Source organism: Mesoplodon mirus, assembly GCF_964341445.2.
Source record: "Mesoplodon mirus genome assembly, chromosome: 3".
In the NCBI taxonomy this organism is placed as follows: Eukaryota; Metazoa; Chordata; class Mammalia; order Artiodactyla; family Ziphiidae; genus Mesoplodon; species Mesoplodon mirus.
Window position 1 is genome coordinate 112518324 of NC_138978.1, and position 25365 is coordinate 112543688.

The 25365-nt window shown below is 39.9% G+C and overlaps 1 protein-coding gene across 1 annotated transcript in view; it reads right to left on the bottom strand.

Annotated features, from left to right (window-relative positions):
- NOTCH2 (notch receptor 2) overlaps positions 1-25365 on the bottom strand; it is a 191339-nt gene that overhangs the window by 42182 nt on the left and 123792 nt on the right. The window contains exons 6-14 of the mRNA XM_082615947.1: positions 25051-25284; positions 23558-23713; positions 22830-23018; positions 21778-21891; positions 20857-20970; positions 13480-13713; positions 9660-9770; positions 3131-3323; positions 1633-1778 (exon numbers count right to left, since the gene is read on the bottom strand). Coding sequence (XP_082472073.1) covers positions 1633-1778; positions 3131-3323; positions 9660-9770; positions 13480-13713; positions 20857-20970; positions 21778-21891; positions 22830-23018; positions 23558-23713; positions 25051-25284 — 1491 coding nt within the window. The remainder of the gene's footprint in view (positions 1-1632; positions 1779-3130; positions 3324-9659; positions 9771-13479; positions 13714-20856; positions 20971-21777; positions 21892-22829; positions 23019-23557; positions 23714-25050; positions 25285-25365) is intronic.

The following is a 25365-nucleotide window of genomic DNA, read 5'->3' on the forward strand; positions in this document are numbered from 1 at the left end:
AGTCCCTGACATAGTCAGTCAGTAAAAAGTGCTTAATCCATCAAAAAATGAATGGAAGAACAGTATATTCTAATAGCTTGAAAGTCTAATGCACCTCCAAACATAAGTAATTTCTCCATTATGGACCATGAAGTTCATTAGGGTGAAGACCTACTACTACATCTAAACAGAAACTCTTTCTATACAGAGTAGCTGGTCAGGGCTTAAAAACAGCCTGTAAGTTATCAAGGATAAAATATTTGAATACTTAAAGCCTCTGATTTATGCCCACTCTTTCAAATGCACAGTCTCTACCATCGATGTGGTAGGGCTTCCTGAAGTCACAAAGCTGTTTCCCCTGATCCAAGACACGAAATCTACTCCCACTATGAAAAAGAGAAAAGTAAGGAAGCATTCATGGGGACAGGGCTGTACCAAATGCCACACGCCTTTGTACCTTCAGTAGGGCCTGACACAGAGCCTTAAAACTGAGGAACTACAGCACTGTACAAAAGAAAATGATGGTCTAGGAGTATAGAGGTCTGGGTTCAAACTGTACTCTGCTACTCAATAGCCGTACAACTTTGGACTTTACATTTTGATTTTTATTTTGTTGATCAGCAAGTCTCAATGAGACAAAGAAATAAAAGTGTTTTTAAATCTATAAGTTTCTTTGCAGATGTAATATATCTGAATGTCAGAAAATTACTGACTAAAATATGGTCTCAGAAAATTTTCAAGTAATCAAATGAAGTGACACTGAAACATACTGACGTATTACAGTAGCCTGGCACAATTTTTGAGTGGTGAAATCAGTGACTATATGGATAGCGAAGCACAAATGTGAATGATTTACCCACAGGTTTCTGTCTCTTGAGTATCTAAGAAAAAAGCAACGGGAGAAATACAACAGAGACAACTCAAAACGTGATTTTACACAATACCCACTATTACGCATTTTTCCAGAAGGCCACAGGTGACTATGTATCATCTAAGAATATCTTAGGGCTTCCCTGGTGGCGCAGTGGTTGGGAGTCCGCCTGCCGATGCGGGGAGTGCGGGTTCGTGCCCCGGTCCGGGAGGATCCCGCGTGCCGCGGAGCGGCTGGGCCCGTGAGCCGTGGCCGCTGGGCCTGCGCGTCCGGGGCCTGTGCTCCGCAACGGGAGGGGCCGCGGCAGTGGGAGGCCCGCGTACCGCAAAAACAAAAAAACAAACAAAAATCTTAATGTGTAAGAGAATTTGTTGGAAAGGTTTTAAATACATGGATTCTTCCATGATATTATTGCTACAATTACAGTAAAACAAAATTTTCATTCTACTACCAATATCTCTTTCGAATTATCATAGACTCAAGCCTACATTGGAGCTTATAATTAGAACACCTGTCCAAAGTTGTATAAGTGGAGTTCTAGTTGTTCACCTTAAATGGTACTGTTTCAATAACTCACGTCTCTGCTAGTCTGAAAATAGAATCCATGTATAAATCTCTTTATGTTTTTATTCCCCAACTGCCCTATAAGTATTAAGTACTCAAATTATGTTTGCTATATGAATGAGAAGGTAAAAAGGGAAAGGAAGAAGTGAGGCAAGCCATATGCACCAACAGAAAGGCAGAGAGAGAAGGGAGATAAAAATATGCACTTTTGCTTTCACCTTTAAAGCCCTTCTTGCAAGTGCACCTGTATCCATTCACCAGATTGTCACAAGTTCCTCCGTTCTGGCATGGATTAGAAAGACATTCATTTCTGTCCACTTCACAGTTGATGCCAACCCAGCCTGTATCACAGAGGCACTTGTATCTGAAAGAAGACAGAATTATTTACTGTTGGGGGATGAATGTACAATTGAGTCATAGTTGAAATACACCATTCTGAAAAAATGAAGGACCAAGGAACTCTTGGGTAAGCTAATCTCATTTCTGATCCTCTATGGACCTATACTTGAGTCACCATGTGAATCATGTGGGCCCATCTGGAGTATTCAGTAAACACACCTTCGTGGCCCACAAAGATGCTAGAGAAACTAAGTAAGTATAGTAAGTTTTCATACGTAAACAGTGGTTGGTACAACAAATCAGGACAATCTGAAAGACACGTTAACACAGATAAATCTGCAGTTTCTTTTCTTCTATATAAACTAAGAGTAACGCAAGCCTTAGGATCACTTGTTTCTGGTGTAAAACAGACACCCAGGAAGTAGTGTAGTTATCAGAGACACTAAGCCACTCTGAAGAGCTCCTGGGATATCTGACTTCTGAGACATGCTTTGTTCTGACCTGAATCCCTGCCCCCAGAAAGCACTGAGGGTACTGAGCAGGAAAAGGAACAAAAATGAAGGTATTTGAAATATATGCACATTGTTCACAATCTGAACATCATTAGCACTTAAAATGTGGTATCAGGAGATAATAGCCTCCTAGTCTGGAGATCCCTTTAAAAAAAGTGGGTGGGTTGGGATTCTTTGAAGGCTGCTATACTCTGAAACAGGAATACTGAGTTAATTCATCTTGGAAATAACTTGATTTCCTATTTACCTCTTAACACACTCTTCGTTCTTTCACCTGTTGTAAGCATGGCAAATGGTAATGCCCAGAGTCCTGTCCTCTGGCAAGCACAGCAAGAGTACACGACTATCTCACGGAACCTAACATCACACTCTGTGATTCTAGAAAATTACTACCAACACATTACACAACCCTCAGGGGCTTTCAAACTGCGAACATTTCATCAGGGCCATGTCTAAAGTTAGCTGAGACCAGATCTACTTCAGTGGCACCCACTGGTACCATGATAGAACAGAGTCGGGCTTTTCTTAAGCCAGGGGGAAAATCAAATAGAACATCCCTCAGAACTCAATCTTGCAATAAGTACTAAAAGTGCAATTGCCAAAGACTCATAAAATTACCCAGGATTCCTCCCATGTACTGACTACCCACATGAGGAAAGAGACATTCCTCCTTATTTTCCACCTACTCAGTCACAGAAGGTAGAGAAGAAGTGGCGATTTAGAAGACTAGGACGCAGACTACCGAAATCTTCAGTGAAGTCTCAGCTCAAGTCCTGACTGACTTCTACAGGGTATGGCCAATACTAAAACTCAATTGGCTTCACACAAGTCAATAAGAAACTATTAATACATGACAGCTACTCACCCACTGAGGCCCCCAGTACAGTTTCCGTGGACACAGGGATTGCTCAGGCACTCGTTCACCTGTGAGTAGCAGCTGGGATGATGGGGCCCCTCAGGGCATATACAGCGGAAACCGTTCACATCGTTGATACATGTTGCACCCTTGCGACAGGGATTGGAGGCACACTCATCAATGTCAATGTTACATCTCTGCCCTGTAGAGAAGGGAGACAGTTTTTGTCAAATACAAAATGCTTAGGGAATAGACACAGAACTATGAGATCTATTGTGTTGATACCTTCATCTTCATAGGCTATAAGATGCCTTGGGCACCGCATGTCAAGACTTAAGGAATAAGACATCCAACAGCACTTAGTGCCATGCAAGGAAGGAGCAAAGGGCACTGTGCTTTGATAATAAAGTTAACAAAATGCTAGAACAATGTTGTAGTGTTTTAACATGTATTTCTTCACTCCATCTTAGAAATGGGGAAACTTTACAAGGATTCAAAAAGCGAACATCAAATGTTACCAAAGTTGGCTGCTTCTCTTGTTGCTGTTTGGAGTACTCTCAAAGAAGCTTTCCTTATCACTGTTTTCAGCTGGTTTACTGCATTCATTTTTTCAGTTAGTCAGTCTCTTACATTTCCATATATGGTAAATCTCAATTAACAGGAATGTTTCGTGAGTAGACTATTAATTTAATGATTAAATTAGTTAAAAAGAGAAGCTATTTTACTTTCACTTTTAGAGTTGTATTAATCCATCTTTTGCCTCAGGAAGAAGAGTATTCTAAGCATAATTTTATTGTTCTCTGATCATTGAGAAAACCATCCAGGGTCTCTCAATGTAGACCAGTGGTTCTCAAACTTTAATGTGCAAAAAGAGTTGCTAAAAGTACTTGTTTTAAAAGGAGATCCTTAGAGCCCCAAAACCACATTTTAAATAATGTAGGTGATTCAAATACTACATTTTGAGAAACTCTGATGTAGACAATTATTAGTAGTTTATCATCAAATAATAATGTAAATGTTCAGAATATATGAAATTGAACTGAATATGTTCTTCCTCTAAAACATATCCAAGACTGCACTTTGAAAAGATGTCTGCTATAACCTTCACATTTATTTCTTTAAGTGGAATAAAGTATGCCAGTTATGTAAGAGTTTTGCTTTAAGTTTTGAATAAATGAGATTTAACTATACATTCCAAAATGATATAAAGTTTTAAAATAACCCATAATTCTGTAAATGAGTGGCAACAAGCAACTGCTATGAAGGAATTTATACATTTCTAAGAAGACAATTTTCTGATTTAGATAAAAACAGGCATTTTCATTTAAAAAAGAGCAACCCTGCATTTAGAACAGGAAATTCCAAATGAAATAGATACACACCCCTTTAAAGTATGGGTATTAACATTTTTTCACCCTCCACTGCTCTCTAAACCATTATTGGTGGTTCTTGAGGTAAAAACCCATAATCTGGTAGTAGTTGCTATTTTCCTCTTAAGTGTTTTATTAATAACTTATTTTAAAATACTACTTTCTTAGCTTCAACCTCTGATTTTTTTTTTGGTGTTTGCCACTGGCACCAAGATAAGAGCCAGAACTCTTCAACTGTAGCACTATCTTCAGCCTGCAATCCAGTGGAGAATGAGAGGAAAAAGCCTTTTCATTTTCTGTCCTTTTTTTGGGAAGAATCTTCTCAGAAGCCACTCCTCTCACATTTCCTTCATTTGCTTTTAAAGCTCTTTGCAGAATCAATTTTCAAGTCATCTTTAGCTGAGAGGGTTAAGTGCCTCTTTGTGCAGTCTACTTGATAGACTGACAGCTGCTTCATTAGCAAGGTCCCACGCTTAAAGTAGTGTTAGAAACCCCAGCAACAGAAACACCCAGCACAAGGGTATGTGCCTTGTTGGGCTCAGTAACTACTGCATGAGAAATTAACCAATGTTTCTTATCTTGTAGGTAGGTGCCCAAAAAATTAGTATTTAATGAATGAAAGCATGGTATAGTCCAGACTCGAGAGTCTGATGTTGGATGTCAGAAGTTCCATATGTGATTCTGGTCATTCATTCAGCAACATTTTCTAAGTGTTCCCTCTGTGCTAGACACTGTTTTAGAAAATGCTGGCTAAAAAGATAATTAGGGAGGTCCCTACCTTCTGGGAACTCACAGTCCTAGCAGTGTGACTCACTAGCTAAGACCATGGACACATCAAGCTCTATCTTTCAGTTGCCTTATTTGTTAAATGAGGATAATAAAACTTCCCTATCTGCTTTGTTTTGTTCATTTTTAAATTAAGACGTAACTGACATATAACATTGTGTAAGTTTAAGGTATACAATGCTAGTTTGATATATTTTATATATTGCAATATGATTACCACCACAGAGTTAGCTAACACCTCTATCACTTCACATAACTATCATTTCTTTTTGGGGTGAAAACAATTAATATCTACTCTCTTAGCAATTTTGAAGTTTATAATGCAATACTGTTGACTATAATCACTATGCTATGCATTCTATCTCTAGAACTTATTTATCTACTAGTTGCAAATTTGTACCCTTAAACAATATCTCCCCAATCCCCTACCCCCCAGTCCAGACCCTGGTAAACACCATTCTACTCTCTGGTTTTATGAGTTTGGCTTTTTTATATTCTGCATATAAGAGATATCATATAGTATTTGTCTTTCTCTGTCTGACTTATCTCACTTAACATAATGTCCTCAAATTCCATTCATGTTGTCACAAATGTCAGGATTTCCCTCTCTCTCATGGCTGAATAATATCGCATTGTATATACACGACATATCTTCTTTATCCGTTCATCCATTGATTTACACTTAAGTTGTTTCGCTATCTTGGCTACTGTGAATAACGTTGCTGTGAACATGAGTGTGCAGATACCACTTCGAAATACTGATTTCAGTTCCTTCAGACATATACTCAAGTGTGGGATTCCTGGATCATAGGATAATTCAATTTTTAATTTTTTGATAACTGCCATATTGTTTTTCCATAATAACTGTACCATTTTACATTTCCATCAACAGTGTATAAGAATTCCCTTTTTTCCACATCCTTGCCAACACTTGTTCTCTCTTATCTTTTTGAGAACAGCCATTCTTTCAGGTGTGAGGTGATTCTCTCACTATGGTTTTTTCATTTCCCTGATGATTAGTGATGCTGAGCATCTTTTCATGTACCTGTTGGCCATCTGTATGTCTTCTTTGGAAACAGATGGTCCTTTGCCCATTTTCCCCCCTGATTCTAAACATTTGTTTTCCTTCATCATTTATACATTTTTTGAAGTTTCTGATGAATGCAGTCTGGGTTCTGGATCACACTCTAAATCTTTTTAAAGGCATGATCTCATTTTCTACCACCTTTGCCACACTCAGTGCTCCTCACTCCCCTTGTGCTTAGCAGTGTGCCTGTTCAGGATATGCCATTATTCGCTTGACTATGGGCTGGAGAACCAAAAGCAATTGCATGTTCAACATTTATAAATTTATAATTTATAAACATTTATACACCTTACTCCTGATTAGAAAATACTGTAAGAGACTGAGAGAGAGACAAGACTGTAAACCTCGTATCTGTTTTTTAATTTGTATTTTGGTGACTTTATATAGTTGTATAATGACATTGTAATGAGGATTAGCTACATTAGTAGCTACTCATGATTAGCCTTTCAAATGCTATTTGAAAAACACTAGGGTTTGGTAGATTGTAAAGCTTTCAGAACCTCACCTGTTTCAGATGATACTGGATTTCAAAATACAAATAATGATTTACAAGTTAAAAATACAATCAGTCTGTGGCTAAATCATGTAGCTCTGAGAATTAGAGTGAACATTGCCAATATCCTCTATCTGGAAATTAATGGGTATTTTCCAATAATATTTTCCAAAACTGGGTATAGCTACTCCTGACTAATGTGTTTTCATTTTTAATTGAGGTATAATTGACATAGAACATTATATTAGTTTCAGGTGTACAACATAATGATTTGATACTTGCATATATTGAAAAATGATCATCACAATAAGTCTGGTTAAAATCTGTCACCATACGAAGTTAAGAATTCTTTTTCTTGTTATTTGCCCAATTTTTAATTGGATTATTTGCTTCTTTACTATTGAGTTGTATGAGTTCTTTGTATATTTTGGATATTAACCCCTTATCAGATATATTGTTTGCATATATTTTCTCCCACTCTGTAGGTTGCCTTTTCAACTTATTGTTTCCTTTGTTGTGCAGAAGCTCATTAGCTTAATGTAGCCCCATTTGTTTATTTTAGTTTTTAGTTTTTTTTCTTTGTGGTATGCGGGCCTCTCACTGCTGTGGCCTCTCCTGTTGCGGAGCACAGGCTCTGGACGCACAGGCTCAGTGGCCATGGCTCACAGGCCCAGCCACTCAGCGGCATGTGGGATCCTCCCGGACCAGGGCACGAACCCATGTTCCCTGCATCGGCAGGCGGACTCTCAACCACTGTGCCACCAGGGAAGCCCTATTTTAGTTTTTGTTACCTGTGCTTTTGGTTTCATATCCAACCTATGTACTTTCATGGACTGTTATAAGAAGTCAGCAAAATAATGGACATCAAGGTGAAACTGAAAAAGTAGTTTATAAAACTGGAAAGTATTCTATAGAAGTACCACATGATTTCTTACTTTTCCTATTGAATCATTTAGTATAAAGAGGTCTGTAGAGGACAGAGAATTTAGTCTTAAAAAAAAACTCCCTTAAATCTGTTCAAGCTGTTATTAAAATTGTAATTAAAAAATAGTAGTATTAAAATAAAACAAAGGCAAGACTAAAACGCCTCATATTTACAGGTCATGAGTATATATCACAGTTGTCTCTGATATTTTCAGCAACTGACTTAAAAAAACAAATAGGAAAAACAGCTGTAGAAAACTGTTCCAAGAACAGGGTACCACCCAGTAACCAAAACATTCCATTTCTTGGTTATGCAGTTTCATGCTACACCTTAAGTTTATTTTAGAATATTTTTAGCCTATGTCCTCCCTCTTTGACCTTCCTGATTTGCTAAACGTTAAAAAGAGAGAGCATATGATTCACTGACATTTCCAAAAAATTTAAGACCAGTCTAAGGCTTACATATGTAAAAAGAAACAACAGCAGGCACCTACTTAGGCTGTCCAGTGAAGTGGGAATGAGTATGGACTCTAGAGTAGGACCCCCTGGGGTGGAATGCTGGCCGCAGTGCACTAGTACTGTTACTTAAGCTCTCTTGAGCTCTGGGTTTCTCATCGATACTGTAGAAATAATAATAGCAGTGACAATTCAATGAGGTTAGGCACTTAATTTAATGCCTAGCTCAAAGTAAGGCCTTGAAAAATGCATATGTCATTCTATCTAGCAGGAGTTTTTGTGTATTCAGTTGGCTGTCACTTAATGTTGGAGTAACACATTTCAGGACACAGAAGTACATCTGGCTATACCAGCAGTGCTGGGCACTAGATATAAGAGGTTTCACCACACCTGTCTTCTGAGTTATCTTCCACTGAACAGAGATTACGGTGACCCATGTGGGCCATAAACATTCCTCTCTCATGTCCACAATCACACCAAGCAGTGCAATGGCTTGTGAAGTACAGAGAGAGGTAAGTTTCCGGCAAGCAAGAGGTATCTCTTCACTTGGCTCTGATGGCCTTTTGACATCATAGTTGAAAAGAACTCCATGGGAAGTTTCTCACCTTGGTTGCAAATGACCACATGGTATTTATTAAATGGTAACATCATTATGTAAGTGCCTGCTTCTATGTGGCACTGTCTAGAAAGAATGCGACAGGCACATTATATGCTCTCTGATGGTGCCATTAACAAACGGATGTGTCAGTAAAAGCCTTCAGTAGAGGCTCAGTAACCTCTAGCACTTTTTGATCAGGAGGGTAAAAGATAAAGGTAATCTTATTAGCAACAAAAGAGGTAAAAGAGAAGATGCATATGAGTTTGTGTGTGTGCACACATGGTGTGTGTATAAATGTTCTAGCTGCTTATAATTTAAGAAGAATTATAACCAATTTTATTTTAGTCACTTACCTTCTTCCTCCTAGAGGGAAAAAAAAACCTCTCTGTGCTGGCCAAAAATAGTTTGATCCTCCCAAGTTTTGGCCTTACCCAACAATCCTCCATAAGAGGAAGTACTCAGAAAAAAGCATTTAGTGTTTCCAAAGAATTTTACCTTGGCCATGCCTTTACAGAAGGTATTCACTACTAAGTGTAGAAAAATAAGGGTGGCTTTGAAAGCTATATAATTCAAGTCTGAAAAGAAATTCTTTTCAGGTAGTTATAAACACATGGCCTAAAAACCCTAACTAATGAAAAGTTTCATGTTACAGTTTAGGGAAGCCCTGTAAGTAGAAAACTGGGCCAGAGAAGCAGAGAAACAAACTTCTAACTTTCCAAGAGACAAAGAAATAGGAAATATTTGAAAAGTAATTTTCCTTTTGATGCCCTTTTCCCAAAGTGATGGCGCTGAAGGAGGAGTCACCCAACAAAAAGGAGCATTACCTGTGAATCCTGGTGAGCAGACGCAGCTGTAACGATTAACGCCATCCATACAGACTCCATGGACACAAGGGCTACTTGCACAGTCATCAAAATTGATTTCACAATTAACACCTGCAAAGATGAGAGCAACGAGAAACCATGCAGTATTAGAACAGAAAATACCAATGATCTCTGTTTGTGGTGCTAGGTGTTAAGAAATCTAAGGAGTATCCAGCCAACCCTGAATGCAGGAAAGTAGCAGTTCTCAAAGTGCAGTCCTCCAGGCCCCATCAGGGGCATCATGAGGTCAAAATGATTATATTAACCATATACTAAGCCACTATTTGTTGTTTTCATTGTGTTGGAATTTGCACTAATGATGCAAAAGCAATGGGGGTAGGACTGCTGGCATCTTAACGGGAATCAAGGCAGTGGCACCAAATTGTACTAGTGGTCTTCTTATTCTTCACCTCCATGTACTCAGTTAAAACAAAACAAAAAGATAGTTTCACTTAAGAATGACTTTGGTGAAGCTGTCAAAATTATTAACTTTATAATTTGATTATACCTTGACCCTTGAGTATACCTCTACTGTTCTGTGTGATGAAATGGAAAATATACATAAAGCAATTCTGTGGCATGCCAACCTTCAGAGCTGTCTCCAGGAAAAGCAGTTGTGTGATTGTTTGAGTACTGAACTGAAACAGTTGCTTTTTGCAAAGAATCCCATTTTAATTGAAAGAACAATTGACAGACAAACCAGGGCTATTCAGACCTAAGTACGTAGCAAACATTAAGTGAGAGAAATAAACCTGACATTTCAAGGAAAACAACTGTGACAGTACTGTGCTCCAAAGATAAAATTTAAGCTTTCACATGAAAATTAGAATTTTGGAACTTGTATCTACTACTATAAGCTTGATACTGACTGTCCCTATGATGGGCTAAAGTTCAAGATAAAGAGTCTGGTAACTTCCTTCTGGGGTATGCTGCCTTCCTCCTGGTCTGTTCCTCAGATGAATGGTAGAGCTTGGCTCTGTTTAGGAAGGTTTAATTGTAGATATGGGTAACTAAACAGTAGAGATACACCAATCGTTATTGTTACCATTATTCTCTAAAACTACTCATGACATTTCATTATTTATTTAACATGAATTTAGTCATGTGGTTGGGTATCATAGTAGAAGAATATCTTGGTAGTTTAAAAAGTCTAAAAATAAAGCCTGATAATTAGGATATAAACTAATAAATGAAACTTCCACAACAAAATGCCATAGTTTTTATTCACTCACACTTTATATTAATATTTATTGATAATAATCACTATATTAACAATTTGTTGAGCCATTATCATGAGCCAAGTACTCTGCCTCCTACATTCCATAACTTTATTCTCCTCACTCCACTGCCAAATCAAGTTGTGTTACACCCATTTTATCACGAACTTGCACAACTGCATCAGCACAGTTAGGATGTGAACCCAGCTCTCTGGATTCCATACACTTCACCGCACCATACTGGCCATTCTGTGATTAATGAGGCTATACTGCCTTACTAGCCACAGATGAGGCAAGGCTTCAATATTCCTTGATTACAAATGGATACCTTTAGGAGATGTGTCGAGCCCTTGTTTGACAACCCCCGTTTACTCACAATGGACCAAGGCAGGCCCCAAACAGCCATGGAGGTCCAATGTGACTCTGCCCCCAAATCCATGTTTCATTCTAGCAGGAAGAGACACCCAGCTCAAGCTGGGCCAACGAGATTACCTCACTGAGACGTTGGAACATGAACTGGGTGACCTATGGTCTGCATGTGTCCCTTACTTCCTGCTCATCCCCCCAAAGCCTCATTGTTCAATTCTCACTTGGCATCTGTAAGATACTTCTGTGTGCTTTCACAAAATTCTTTCTGCTTGTCTGTTTTGTAGTTGTTGTTTGCTTGTTTGTTGATGATTCTTTTAGCTAGTCAAGGTGGTTTCTGTGACTTGAAACCCCAAAAAACTCACTTAAGATCACAGGTATCAAAGGCATCAAAAGGCATCAAAAGTGATTCTGGGTAGTGAATTGCACTTTAAGTACTTAGTGAGTGAGAAACCACAATTATAACCAGCAAATTGTAAAGCATCCCTCTATCCACACACTCATCCAAACCCCAACCTACCAACTCAGACTATATTATGAATGGGTTGTGGATTCTTATTCTAGAACTCGAGAGTCTATTCATAATGATAGATTGAATGAATCCTTTCACCCAGGCTCCTGGTACATGCCAGGTCTTTCTCCACCCATTACAGGCTAAGATCTCTTTATGCTGCCTGCATCTCTTTGCTTTAATACTCCAAACAGCCACAGGAATGGATTTGGCAGTTTTCTGAGAGAACCAGGGCCTTCCTTCTCTATGTTGCCTGCACACCACTGTTATTCACTGCTTGCCTTTCTCACTGACAGCTACTTTCACCTTGACTTCTCTCTCTTCCCCAGGGAACACACCTGACCCAACCTGGCATGATATAATCCCAGAGAAAACAAAGTGCTTGCCAGCCCACCACTCACCCAGGTGCCCAGTACATTTGTTGTAACGGGAAAGACAGCAAAGCCTAAAACAGCCCCACCATTCTAAAGGCATCCATTCAATTGCTTGTAAATCTCTCAAATTTCTTTTCGTACTGCAATTTCTCATGTCGGGGGACCAGCCCGGAAGCAAATTGCTTTTGGAAGGTTTCACAAAGATCTATTCAGCTCTTTTAGTGAGTTATCTAAACGTAGGGAGGGGGAAGGCATTTTCAACTGGGAAGGCATGGGATGTTTCTCGTATGCTTGAGCAACTCAAAAAGGACTTTGTTTTCAAACTTGGCATGTATGGGTTCCTGGATGAGGACCAGGCCTTTGACAAGTTTGAAGAAATGGATTTGGAAATAACAAGATGAAATGAGGGCAGCTAACCTCCTCCCCCACCTCTGCCCCCTACATAGGCCATTTTCCTTAAATGGAAAATGAGTTCTCAATAAATCACTCCTCGTATTGGCAGGTTCCCTTCTAACAAAGGCACACACTAGTTAATCTTCCACTAATACATTTTCCTTTGATCGGAGACACAGAACTTCTCTGTCCATTAACCACAGTTGTGACCATAATTATTCCTCGAATAAATAAAACAGGATCTACTGAAACCTGTGAAATGCTGCTGCCTGAGAAAACAATTCAACATTTCCCCAGCAAGGAGCAGCATGCCCTCACAACTAACAAGCAGTCATTCAACTGGAGTCAGGAAATGCAAGGAACTTGGGATGGGAAATGGCAGCTCTGCATTCTAACTGACAATGGAACGTGTTGCAAAGTCTCTCTTCTCCTTTAGATTTCTCCCCCAAATGGCCAAGGCCCACCAGAGAAAAATATCAGGAGAAAAGTATCACATTAAAAATACTCTGAAAACAGAGGAAAAACTATTGGAAGAACTGGAGGGAGGGAGGGAGGGAGGACCAACTTCATTAATCTGATTGAGGTTGAGGTTAAAGAAAAAAAGACAATCAAATCAAGCCACAAAGGCAAGATGGCTTTCAATTTTAAATAATAATTTCCATTTTTTGAAGTGGTGTGCCTCCTTTTAATGAAAAACACATACACAAAGTCATCAGATTTGCAAAGCTATTGTCTGTAATTTCTCTACTGGCTAGAGCCATCTGCCTCTGAGACATTTCTGGCTGTGGCTTTGGCTGAGCTTCTCAGAATCAAGACTATTTTTTAGGTATCTAAGCATATGCCAAGAAAGTCTGAGACACCTGTGTAAATTGTTTCTGAAAAACAGTGAAAACTCCAAAGGAAATACAGCCTGGGCTTACCTGATGTGCCTGGCTGGCAGTTGCACTGGTAACCATTTACGAGGTCGATGCAGCGACCCTCATTCAAGCAAGGGCTGCTGTAACATTCATCTATCTGGTCGCTGCAGATAGCGCCCATGTACCCTGGATTGCAGATGCAGGTGTAGGAATCAATCCCATCCTGACACTGGCCATGGTGGCAAGGATCAGGGTCACAGTTGTCGATGTTCTCCTCACACAACACACCAGTGAATCCTTGGAAGAAATTGTACCAAAGATGCTTAAAAACCAAGGCAGACATTGCATACCTGAACGTAAATGTAGCCGGCATCCACTTATCCTACACATCGCAAGTCTTAAACAATTCATACTGCAGGCAATGAGCAGTTGGAACTGACTATTTGCATTGGTTTATAAGGCAAGCCTAGAGAGTTTTGCTTAAAATAAAGTTTTTCAAGTCAGATTTGTAGAATTCAAATAGCTTTTTCTAAATAATAATTTCATTGCAGAGACGCTTTAACTGCATCTTCATTTAATATTGGACTTCAGTGGGGAATAGCTCTCAATATTTTTCCTTAATATATTTACCTCTATATTCCTTTCCTCCCAAACCCAACTGCATATTCAGGTACTATATTAATGGTTTCATGTACCTTATCTTCCCAATTCTGACCTGAGCGGACAGAGAACTTTTCTCTGTTCCTCTCAACCTCCCAGGGATCTATGCATATACAGTAAGTTTTTAATAAATACTTGTTAAATAAAATGAATGAACAAGTTATGACAGTTAAAAGAAAAGAGACAAATAAAAGTTCCTTTATTCAACATTAAATCCTTTCAAAAGACTCTAGGAGGGCTCTCCTCCCGTTTAAACATGAGTTCAAGGTTTGTAAATTCTCTCCAGTGAAGATTATTCTCCACAAGCATAATCTGGCCAGAGGAAGACAAAACCTGAAACCTCTCCAACCAGAGACAAACGTTCGTGAAAAGAGAAGAAAATTAAGTGGATCATCTGACAGGGCCCTCTCTAAGTAGGCCTAATAAGTGGTAATGTTCCAATACTACTGAAGTAGTAATTCTCTGTGTTTATTGTTATGACTTAGTTTGCTTTTCTGTGATCACACAAAAAAAATCAGACACATGATGCTTAAAATCCTTTAAGAATCCATCTTCTTGCAAAAATCCTCAACAAAATACTAGCAGACAGAATCCAACAGCACATTAAAAGGATCATACACCATGATCAAGTGGGGTTTATTCCAGGAATGCAAGGATTCTTCAATATACGCAAATCAATCAACGTGATACACCATATTAACAAACTGAAGGAGAAAAACCATATGATCATCTCAATAGATGCAGAGAAAGCTTTCGACAAAATTCAACACCCATTTATGATAAAAACCCTGCAGAAAGTAGGCATAGAGGGAACTTTCCTCAACATAATAAAGGCCATATATGACAAACCCACAGCCAGCATCGTCCTCAATGGTGAAAAACTGAAACCATTCCCACTAAGATCAGGAACTAGACAAGGTTGCCCACTTTCACCACTCTTATTCAACCTAGTTTTGGAAGGTTTAGCCACAGCAATCAGAGAAGAAAAGGAAATAAAAGGAATCCAAATCGGAAAAGAAGAAGTAAAGCTGTCACTGTTTGCAGATGACATGATACTATACATAGAGAATCCTAAAGATGCTACCAGAAAACTACTAGAGTTAATCAATGAATTTGGTAAAGTTGCAGGATACAAAATTAATGCACAGAAATCTCTGGCATTCCTATATACTGATGATGAAAAATCTGAAAGTGAAATCAAGGAAACACTCTCATTTACCATTGCAACAAAAAGAATAAAATATCTAGGAATAAACCTACCTAAGGAGACAAAAGACCTGTATGCAGAAAATTATAAGACACTGATGAAAGAAATTAAAGATGATACAAATAGATGGAGAGATGTACCATGTTCTTGGATTGGAAGAATCAACATTGTGAAAATGACTCTACTACCCAAAGCAATCTACAGGTTCAATGCAATCCCTATCAAACTACCACTGGCATTTTTCACAGAACTAGAACAAAAAATTTCACAAGTTGTATGGAAACACAAAAGACCCCGAATAGCCAAAGCAATCTTGAGAACGAAAAATGGAGCTGGAGGAATCAGGCTCCCTGACTTCAGACTATACTACAAAGCTACAGTAATCAAGACAGTATGGTACTGGCACAAAAACAGAAAGATAGATCAATGGAACAGGATAGAAAGCCCAGAGTTAAACCCACGGACATATGGTCACCTTATCTTTGATAAAGGAGGCAGGAATGTACAGTGGAGAAAGGACAGTCTCTTCAATAAGTGGTGCTGGGAAAACTGGATAGGGACATGTAAAAGTATGAGATTAGATCATTCCCTAACACCATACACAAAAATAAGCTCAAAATGGATTAAAGACCTAAATGTAAGGCCAGACACTATCAAACTCTTAGAGGAAAACATAGGCAGAACACTCTATGACATAAATCACAGCAAGATCCTTTTTGACCCACCTCCTAGAGAAATGGAAATAAAGACAAAAATAAACACATGGGACCTAATGAAACTTAAAAGCTTTTGCACAGCAAAGGAAACCATAAACAAGACCAAAAGACAACCCTCAGAATGGGAGAAAATATTTGCAAATGAAGCAACTGACAAAGGATTAATCTCCAAAATTTATAAGCAGCTCATGCAGCTCAATAACAAAAAAACAAACAACCCAATCCAAAAATGGGCAGAAGACCTAAATAGACATTTCTCCACAGAAGATATACAGACTGCCAACAAACACATGAAAGGATGCTCAACATCTTTACTCATTAGAGAAATGCAAATCAAAACTACAATGAGATATCATCTCACACCAGTCAGAATGGCCATCATCAAAAAATCTAGAAACAATAAATGCTGGAGAGGGTGTGGAAAAAAGGGAACACTCTTGCACTGCTGGTGGGAATGTGAATTGGTACAGCCGCTATGGAGAACGGTATGGAGGTTCCTTAAAAAACTACAAATAGAACTACCATATGACCCAGCAATCCCACTACTGGGCATATACCCTGAGAAAACCATAATTCAAAAAGAGACATGTACCAAAATGTTCATAGCAGCCCTATTTACAATAGCCCAGAGATGGAAACAACCTAAGTGTCCATCATCGGATGAATGGATAAAGAAGATGTGGCACATATATACAATGGAATATTACTCAGCCATAAAAAGAAATGAAATTGAGCTATTTGTAATGAGGTGGATAGACCTAGAGTCTGTCATACAGAGTGAAGCAAGTCAGAAAGAGAAAGACAAATACTGTATGCTAACACATATATATGGAATTTAAGAAAAAAAAAATGTCATGAAGAACATAGGGGTAAGACAGGAATAAAGACACAGACCTACTAGAGAATGGACTTGAGGATATGGGGAGGGGGAAGGGTAAGCTGTGACAAAGTCAAAGAGCGGCATGGACATATATACACTACCAAACGTGAGGTAGATAGCTAGTGGGAAGCAGCCGCATAGCACAGGGAGATCAGCTCGGTACTTTGTGACTGCCTGGAATGGTGGGATAGGGAGGGTGGGAGGGAGACGCAAAAGGGAGGGGATATGGAAACATATGTATATGTATAACTGATTAAATTTGTTATAAAGCAAAAAAATAAAATTAAATTAAATTAAAAAAAAAAAAAACAAAACATTAAATCCTTTCAAAAGACTCTAGGAGGGCTCTCCTCCCGTTTAAACATGAGTTCAAGGTTTGTAAATTCTCTCCAGTGAAGATTATTCTCCACAAGCATAATCTGGCCAGAGGAAGACAAAACCTGAAACCTCTCCAACCAGAGACAAACGTTCGTGAAAAGAGAAGAAAATTAAGTGGATCATCTGACAGGGCCCTCTCTAAGTAGGCCTAATAAGTGGTAATGTTCCAATACTACTGAAGTAGTAATTCTCTGTGTTTATTGTTATGACTTAGTTTGCTTTTCTGTGATCACACAAAAAAAATCAGACACATGATGCTTAAAATCCTTTAAGAATCCATCTTCTTGCAAAAATCCTCAACAAAATACTAGCAGACAGAATCCAACAGCACATTAAAAGGATCATACACCATGATCAAGTGGGGTTTATTCCAGGAATGCAAGGATTCTTCAATATACGCAAATCAATCAACGTGATACACCATATTAACAAACTGAAGGAGAAAAACCATATGATCATCTCAATAGATGCAGAGAAAGCTTTCGACAAAATTCAACACCCATTTATGATAAAAACCCTGCAGAAAGTAGGCATAGAGGGAACTTTCCTCAACATAATAAAGGCCATATATGACAAACCCACAGCCAGCATCGTCCTCAATGGTGAAAAACTGAAACCATTCCCACGAAGATCAGGAACAAGACAAGGCTGCCCACTCTCACCACTCTTATTCAACCTAGTTTTGGAAGTTTTAGCCACAGCAATCAGAGAAGAAAAGGAAATAAAAGGAATCCAAATCGGAAAAGAAGAAGTAAAGCTGTCACTGTTTGCAGATGACATGATACTATACATAGACAATCCTAAAGATGCTACCAGAAAACTACTAGAGCTAATCAATGAATTTGGTAAAGTTGCAGGATACAAAATTAATGCACAGAAATCTCTGGCATTCCTATATACTAATGATGAAAAATCTGAAAGTGAAATCAAAGAAACACTCCCATTTACCATTGCAACAAAAAGAATAAAATATCTAGGAATAAACCTACCTAAGGAGACAAAAGACCTGTATGCAGAAAATTATAAGACACTGATGAAAGAAATTAAAGATGATACAAATAGATGGAGAGATGTACCATGTTCTTGGATTGGAAGAATCAACATTGTGAAAATGACTCTACTACCCAAAGCAATCTACAGATTCAATGCAATCCCTATCAAACGACCACTGGCATTTTTCACAGAACTAGAACAAAAAATTTCACAAGTTGTATGGAAATACAAAAGACCCCGAATAGCCAAAGCAATCTTGAGAACGAAAAATGGAGCTGGAGGAATCAGGCTCCCTGACTTCAGACTATACTACAAAGCTACAGTAATCAAGACAGTATGGTACTGGCACAAAAACAGAAAGATAGATCAATGGAACAGGATAGAAAGCCCAGAGATAAACCCACGGGCATATGGTCACCTTATCTTTGATAAAGGAGGCAGGAATGTACAGTGGAGAAAGGACAGTCTCTTCAATAAGTGGTGCTGGGAAAACTGGATAGGGACATGTAAAAGTATGAGATTAGATCACTCCCTAACACCATACACAAAAATAAGCTCAAAATGGATTAAAGACCTAAATGTAAGGCCAGACACTATCAAACTCTTAGAGGAAAACATAGGCAGAACACTCTATGACATAAATCACAGCAAGATCCTTTTTGACCCACCTCCTAGAGAAATGGAAATAAAGACAAAAATAAACACATGGGACCTAATGAAACTTCAAGGCTTTTGCACAGCAAAGGAAACCATAAACAAGACCAAAAGATAACCCTCAGAATGGGAGAAAATATTTGCAAATGAAGCAACTGACAAAGGATTAATCTCCAAAATTTATAAACAGCTCATGCAGCTCAATAACAAAAAAACAACCCAATCCAAAAATGGGCAGAAGACCTAAATAGACATTTCTCCACAGAAGATATACAGGCTGCCAACAAACACATGAAAGGATGCTCAACATCTTTACTCATTAGAGAAATGCAAATCAAAACTACAATGAGATATCACCTCACACCAGTCAGAATGGCCATCATCAAAAAATCTAGAAACAATAAATGCTGGAGAGGGTGTGGAAAAAAGGGAACACTCTTGCACTGCTGGTGGGAATGTGAATTGGCACAGCCACTATGGAGAACAGTATGGAGGTTCCTTAAAAAACTACAAATAGAACTACCATATGACCCAGCAATCCCACTACTGGGCATATACCCTGAGAAAACCATAATTCAAAAAGAGACATGTACCAAAATGTTCATAGCAGCCCTATTTACAATAGCCCGGAGATGGAAACAACCTAAGTGTCCATCATCGGATGAATGGGTAAAGAAGATGTGGCACATATATACAATGGAATATTACTCAGCCATAAAAAGAAATGAAATTGAGCTATTTGTAATGAGGTGGATGGACCTAGAGCCTGTCATACAGAGTGAAGTAAGTCAGAAAGAGAAAGTCAAATACTGTATGCTGACACATATATATGGAATTTAAGAAAAAAAAATGTCATGAAGAACATAGGGGTAAGACAGGAATAAAGACACAGACCTACTAGAGAATGGACTTGAGGATATGGGGAGGGGGAAGGGTAAGCTGTGACAAAGTCAAAGAGCGGCATGGACATATATACACTACCAAACGTAAGGTAGATAGCTAGTGGGAAGCAGCCGCATAGCACAGGGAGATCAGCTCGGTTGCTTTGTGACCGCCTGGAGGGGTGGGATAGGGAGGGTGGGAGGGAGACGCAAAAGGGAGGGGATATGGGAACATATGTATATGTATAACTGATTAAATTTGTTATAAAGCAAAAAAAAAAAAAAACGAATCCATCTTCTAAAATAAGAAAAAAATATCTTGAATTATATTCATAACTCCTTTCTTAAACAGTCAGATGAAAAAAGAAACTGGGAATTCACCTTTTCTACTAATTTCTAGTCCTTTTCTACACAATGATGGTCTGTGCAGAAGCAAATGTGTAATAAGGGACATTTGGCTTATTCAAATCCACTCCCAAATTAGAAATGTCGCCACAGATCAGAAATGTAGAATATTTGTAAACATTCTTTTTGACCCTAGTAGCAGAAGTCAGGAAAGAGGACCCAAACTTTCCCAGACAGAGCTCCCTCCCCCATTCAAATACACATCCAACTCTCAAAGCATCAGTCATCTTTTATGCAGAAAACCTCTGCACTTGCACACCACTGCCCCCAGATTTCTGGGCCTTTGTTCGATCACTTGCCTCAAGAAACACAGAGACAGGTCTCCTGCTGAGAAGCCCCAGTGAAAAATAGCTTTCAACTGGAACTCTTCCCTTTTCCAAAGGAGTAGGTCAAGCCAGCTGGAAACTCACCGCTGCCAAAATCTGCCCAAGAAAGACAGGGGCACCAAATGGAAATGTCCAGGCCAAGCCACGATTGTGGTGAAGGAGGCGGGTGTTGTAGAGGAAACAGTGAGAGAGGAGCAAGAAACAGGCTTGGAAGAAGCTCTTTCTAAACCCAGAGCAGCCCCATGTTAGTGGACTGGCCTGGCAGGGCAACTAGAAGAGGACGGTCTCCTGTTTTGTTCAGGCAGACCTACCAGAGGAATAAGAAGTGAAAAATTCTTACCTGTGGCGCACTGGCATTCATAACCATTTGGGTGATCTATACACTTTGCCCCATTCAGACATGGAGTACTGGAACAGTCGTCAATATCGATCTGGCAAACTGGCCCAGTGAAACCTGAAAAGGGTACAGCGATGACACAAGTCAAAGGATTATCCTATGTCTTCCTTACTATGAGAATGATGCCCAAAGAGAACTGGGTTGTTATTGGCAGGGTTTATACCTGTGGGTCAGCAAATGTAGAATTATTCTCCCCAACAGGTAACTAGGATAACTGGGTGAGGCTCAGGGCATCAGAGGTACCTGCGTGTCTCTCTACCTTTTTCTTCCCAGCACAGATTTCATTTCTAGTTAAAGTAGGGACTGAATGGTTATAGGCAGAGCCCCCTAACAAGTGAATGTAGCTTCAGAAGAACTGGGACCTCCTCTCTAAAGAAACAAGAGAGGCTATAGACTCTGGCAGAAAATTTAGCATGTCTTCAACAACAGCTTTGGGGAGCAAAAGGAGAGACACAGCGTTCTCTGGAAAGAATTGCCTTGTGCTGTTTCTGTACCCATGGGTGAAATGTCTAAAAATAATCATCTCACAGAAAGGTTTCAAGAATATGACCCACAGGAAAAAATAAAATCCTGAATAACCTAGAACTAAGGCTTCCGTGAGGTATGAACTTTCCCAAATGTACACACAGACAGAGAGGTCATGGGCCATTCAGAATAGACTTGGACTTCTGGCCACAAAGGATTTGGAAGATACACTAGCTGAAACAGATCTCCCATTTCTGTACACACACACTCCTATCCTGAAGCACTCACTTTAATGACTTCCTCATGTACAGCCCACACACGTTCTCTCCCTCCTCCCTTCCCTGTGGTCAGTCAGCTTTGTGCTTTCAAAGAAAACAGGGGCAGGTGGTGGGCATTTACCAGGCGGACACAGACACTGGAAGCGATTGACTTTATCCACACACTGTCCATTGTTCACGCAAGGGTTGCTCTGACATTCATTTATCTCCAATTCACAATGCACACCTTTGAAACCTGAACAAAATGGACCACACAAGTGGCTTAGAAAAAGACAAAGGCGCGTTCTAGCCAAGAAAGCACAAAGTTGCAAAGATGACTATATCCTCTATGAGCATGAACATTTCTGCAGAGGGAAAAGAGGACTCTGCTATGATTGGAAACAGTCACTGTAAGCATCAGCCAGACAGGGGAATATTCTGGGATATCCATGTCTCTTTGGAGAGGGGGAAGAGGTCACCTCCAAAGACCTGGGTAAGACCTAGCATGCCAACAAAGACTGAACCGCATTCTCTGATCAGTCTAGGCTTTGCTTTCGGGACAGTGCCAGGCCCACAGTGCCAGTCCAAGTTCCTAAAGACCAGCTGAGTCAGAGATGCTGTTGCTCTCAGGGTGCAAGTAAAGGTCAGGAGGGCCTGCCAAGGCTAGAGAGGCCAGCACCCTCAATCAGGCAAAGCAGCCACTGGCAGCCATCATTTTTAAGCTGGTATTAGCTGTGCTGTCTGAGGATTCAAGCAATGGTCTCTGCAGAAGAGTTCCAGAGTATAACAAAGCATGTGTATCTCACTATGAGATAAATGGCAAGTTCCTATACAATTATGGGTCAAATTATTTTCTATAAATGGAATGGTATGCTATTTGTAACATATCAGTGGATAAGGAAAGCTTGCTATTTAAAGAATTTTTATGATAAATCCTTTATTAAATCAAAGTCTACTTGCATTTTAAAAATCTTCTGAATTTTTCTCTCACATGTATCTGGGTTTTGACATAATGGGATTGCTTTTCATAGCTCTAAGAATGCTAAGATGGCCTTACTTCTTAAGGGTCCCCTTGGCGGGGGATTAAGTGGTAACAGAGCTTATGGAATTGCCACGCTATACTGAGTGCTCTGACTAAGAGAAGCACAGTGCAGTGCCTCCTGTCTAGATCCCACGCACTGATGGCCCATGTACCTGGCATGCACAGACATGTGAAGCCTCCAATCTTATCCAGACAGGTGGCATCATTCTTGCAGGGGTCTGAATGGCACTCGTTGATGTCCATCTCACAACGAGGCCCTGCATAGCCCTTCAGACACTCACAGTGGAAGGCACCATCTGTGTTCACACATTTTCCCGCATGCTCACAAGGATTGCTATTGGCTGGAAGACACAAGCACCAATCACCACGATCAGAGCACTTGATGGGAGTTTCCAAAAATGTGGACTACAGAAGTGGGTCAGATTATTAGCATTAGGGCCAGGTCTTTAATAATCTGGTTCTCAATTTCCTATTTTCTTCTGATCAATCAATCAATAAGAAAGTAAGTAATAAATAAACAAGATGAAGGAAGGAAGGAGGGAGGGAGGGAGGGAAGGAAGGAAGGGAGGAAGGGAGAAAATAAGGAAAGAAAGACAAACTAGGACAACCTCAACTCTTGTGAGTCTCTACTGTTCTTATGCCCAAACTGTCACTAAGGTAGGGCTTTATGTTAAGAGTCAAGTACAAACCTTCTATATATTGCAATTCCCAGAACAGAATATATGGTTACACTGGAAGGTTAGCTGTGAACAGTGGGCATATAACAGGTGAGATCCGAGGTTTGGGTGAAACATGCTCGTAGAGTAAAATGCGCTTCAGCTTAAATGCTTGCTGAGTTCGATAGACACCATGAGGAATCGGAAAGGTTCTGTGTACTCACCCATGGCACACTCATCCACATCTTCTGTACAGTCACCCCCTTTGTAGCCTTGTGGACAGGTGCAAATATACTGCCCATTCAGAGGGTTGGTATCACACAGTGCCCCCTTGTGGCAGGGGTTGCTGATGCATGCATCATCCAGATGACATAAGAGACCTGTCACAGGGTGGGGTAAGGAGAAGAAAGAGAAAATGTCCCTTACTCGGGGAACAGTTTTCTCTTTCATGGAGGACGGAAAACCTTATGACTGGCACATCAAAATCCAATATGAAGATTTAGAGGCAATTTCCTGACCCAATCTTAGGGACATGCTGCAGCCAGCAGCAAAGCAAGGAGCTTCTGAAGACAACCCTGGTACTCTGACCCTGAGCCCTTAGCTGGACCCCTTCCCAAGGGGAGATAAAGTGAGGCCATAAAGTGAGATGGTTAGATGATGGAGACAGGAAAAGGGAGATATACTTCCCTCTGTGCTGTCATGTTTAACAAATAAAAATAGAGGACTCCCAGTTCAATCTGAATTTCAGAGAAACAACACATAATTACTTACTATATGTCCCAAACATTACATACATCCTGTATTTTATTAGGCAACCTACTTTCCCAAGATCATGCTACCTGATGATCTTGGGGCCACCTGCATTTCACTAGCCTCAGAAGAAAAAAACAGCCTAACATCATCAGCCTATACTCGGGCAGCTTTTTAATAGTGTCAACATTCCTGGCTCAAGTGCCCTCAGGACTCTGAAGATATTACTAGGCCCCATGTTCTGCATAGTTCACATGGGAACTGGATTTTCCAGTCTGAAATTAGCTTAAGAAGAGGTGACTAAGGCTTCTTCTACAAAGCTGGAGGTGGGGCTTTTGGAAAGGCATAGATATAAGAACATTTCAAAACTGCTAGGCACAAAGTTCTCTCACTAAGCAATCTCCTTCCATCACATTCCTCCCTTCACTGCTCTATTCCTAGAACCAGAAGCTGTTAAACTGAAAGGCTAGAGCAATGTTAACTTTGCAGTTGGTAAAAACCTTCCCTTAGAGGACAATATGGAGAGCTGGAATGCACTTAATTGTTTCCCTCTTGCCAACTTTTTCTGAGTAAATGGATTATTTCTTCTTAAAATAAACTGCCTGCATCCATTTGTGAGTAATTTTGTCTTAATTTATGAGAAATTCATCTTAATTTCGGAGTTGCCTTTCAGCTTAAAATCTTAAGGAGGGCTATAGATGTTCCCAAGGCAATAGTTGCTAACTTTCATTTTGGGGGGATGAAAAACTGAGGTACACAGAGTTGAGAGCCAAAAGTCCTAAGGAAGAAGACTAATTTCACAGCACTTTGGCTAATTACATTTCCAGAACAGCTTTGAGAGGCACGTTCCTACAGATGGAAATTAAAATGACATACCCCGTAAGGGATGAAAGAGAAGGAGGCAGAATTCCCAATTGCTCCCCAGCCCTTTCCCTCATTTCCAGCTCTGTTCTTCCGCTGGCCTTACCTGCCTTTCCTTCTGGGCACATGCAAGAGAAGGAGGCCACACGATCAATGCAGGTGGAGCCTGGAGTGCAGGAGGCGAAGGCGCAGTCGTCAATATTCTCACTGCAGTCATCTCCACTCCAGCCATTAACACACACACAGCCATAGCCCCCATTGCGGTTGGTACAGGTGCCCCCATTCTGACAGGCATTGGGTTGCAGCAGGCACTCATCCACATCCTCTGTGCAGAACTGTCCTTTGGGGGGAAAAGCGCCTTTGATTAGGGCTCTTAAGTCTCAGAGGATTAGTACCATACCAGCCCCCAAATACTCTTCAC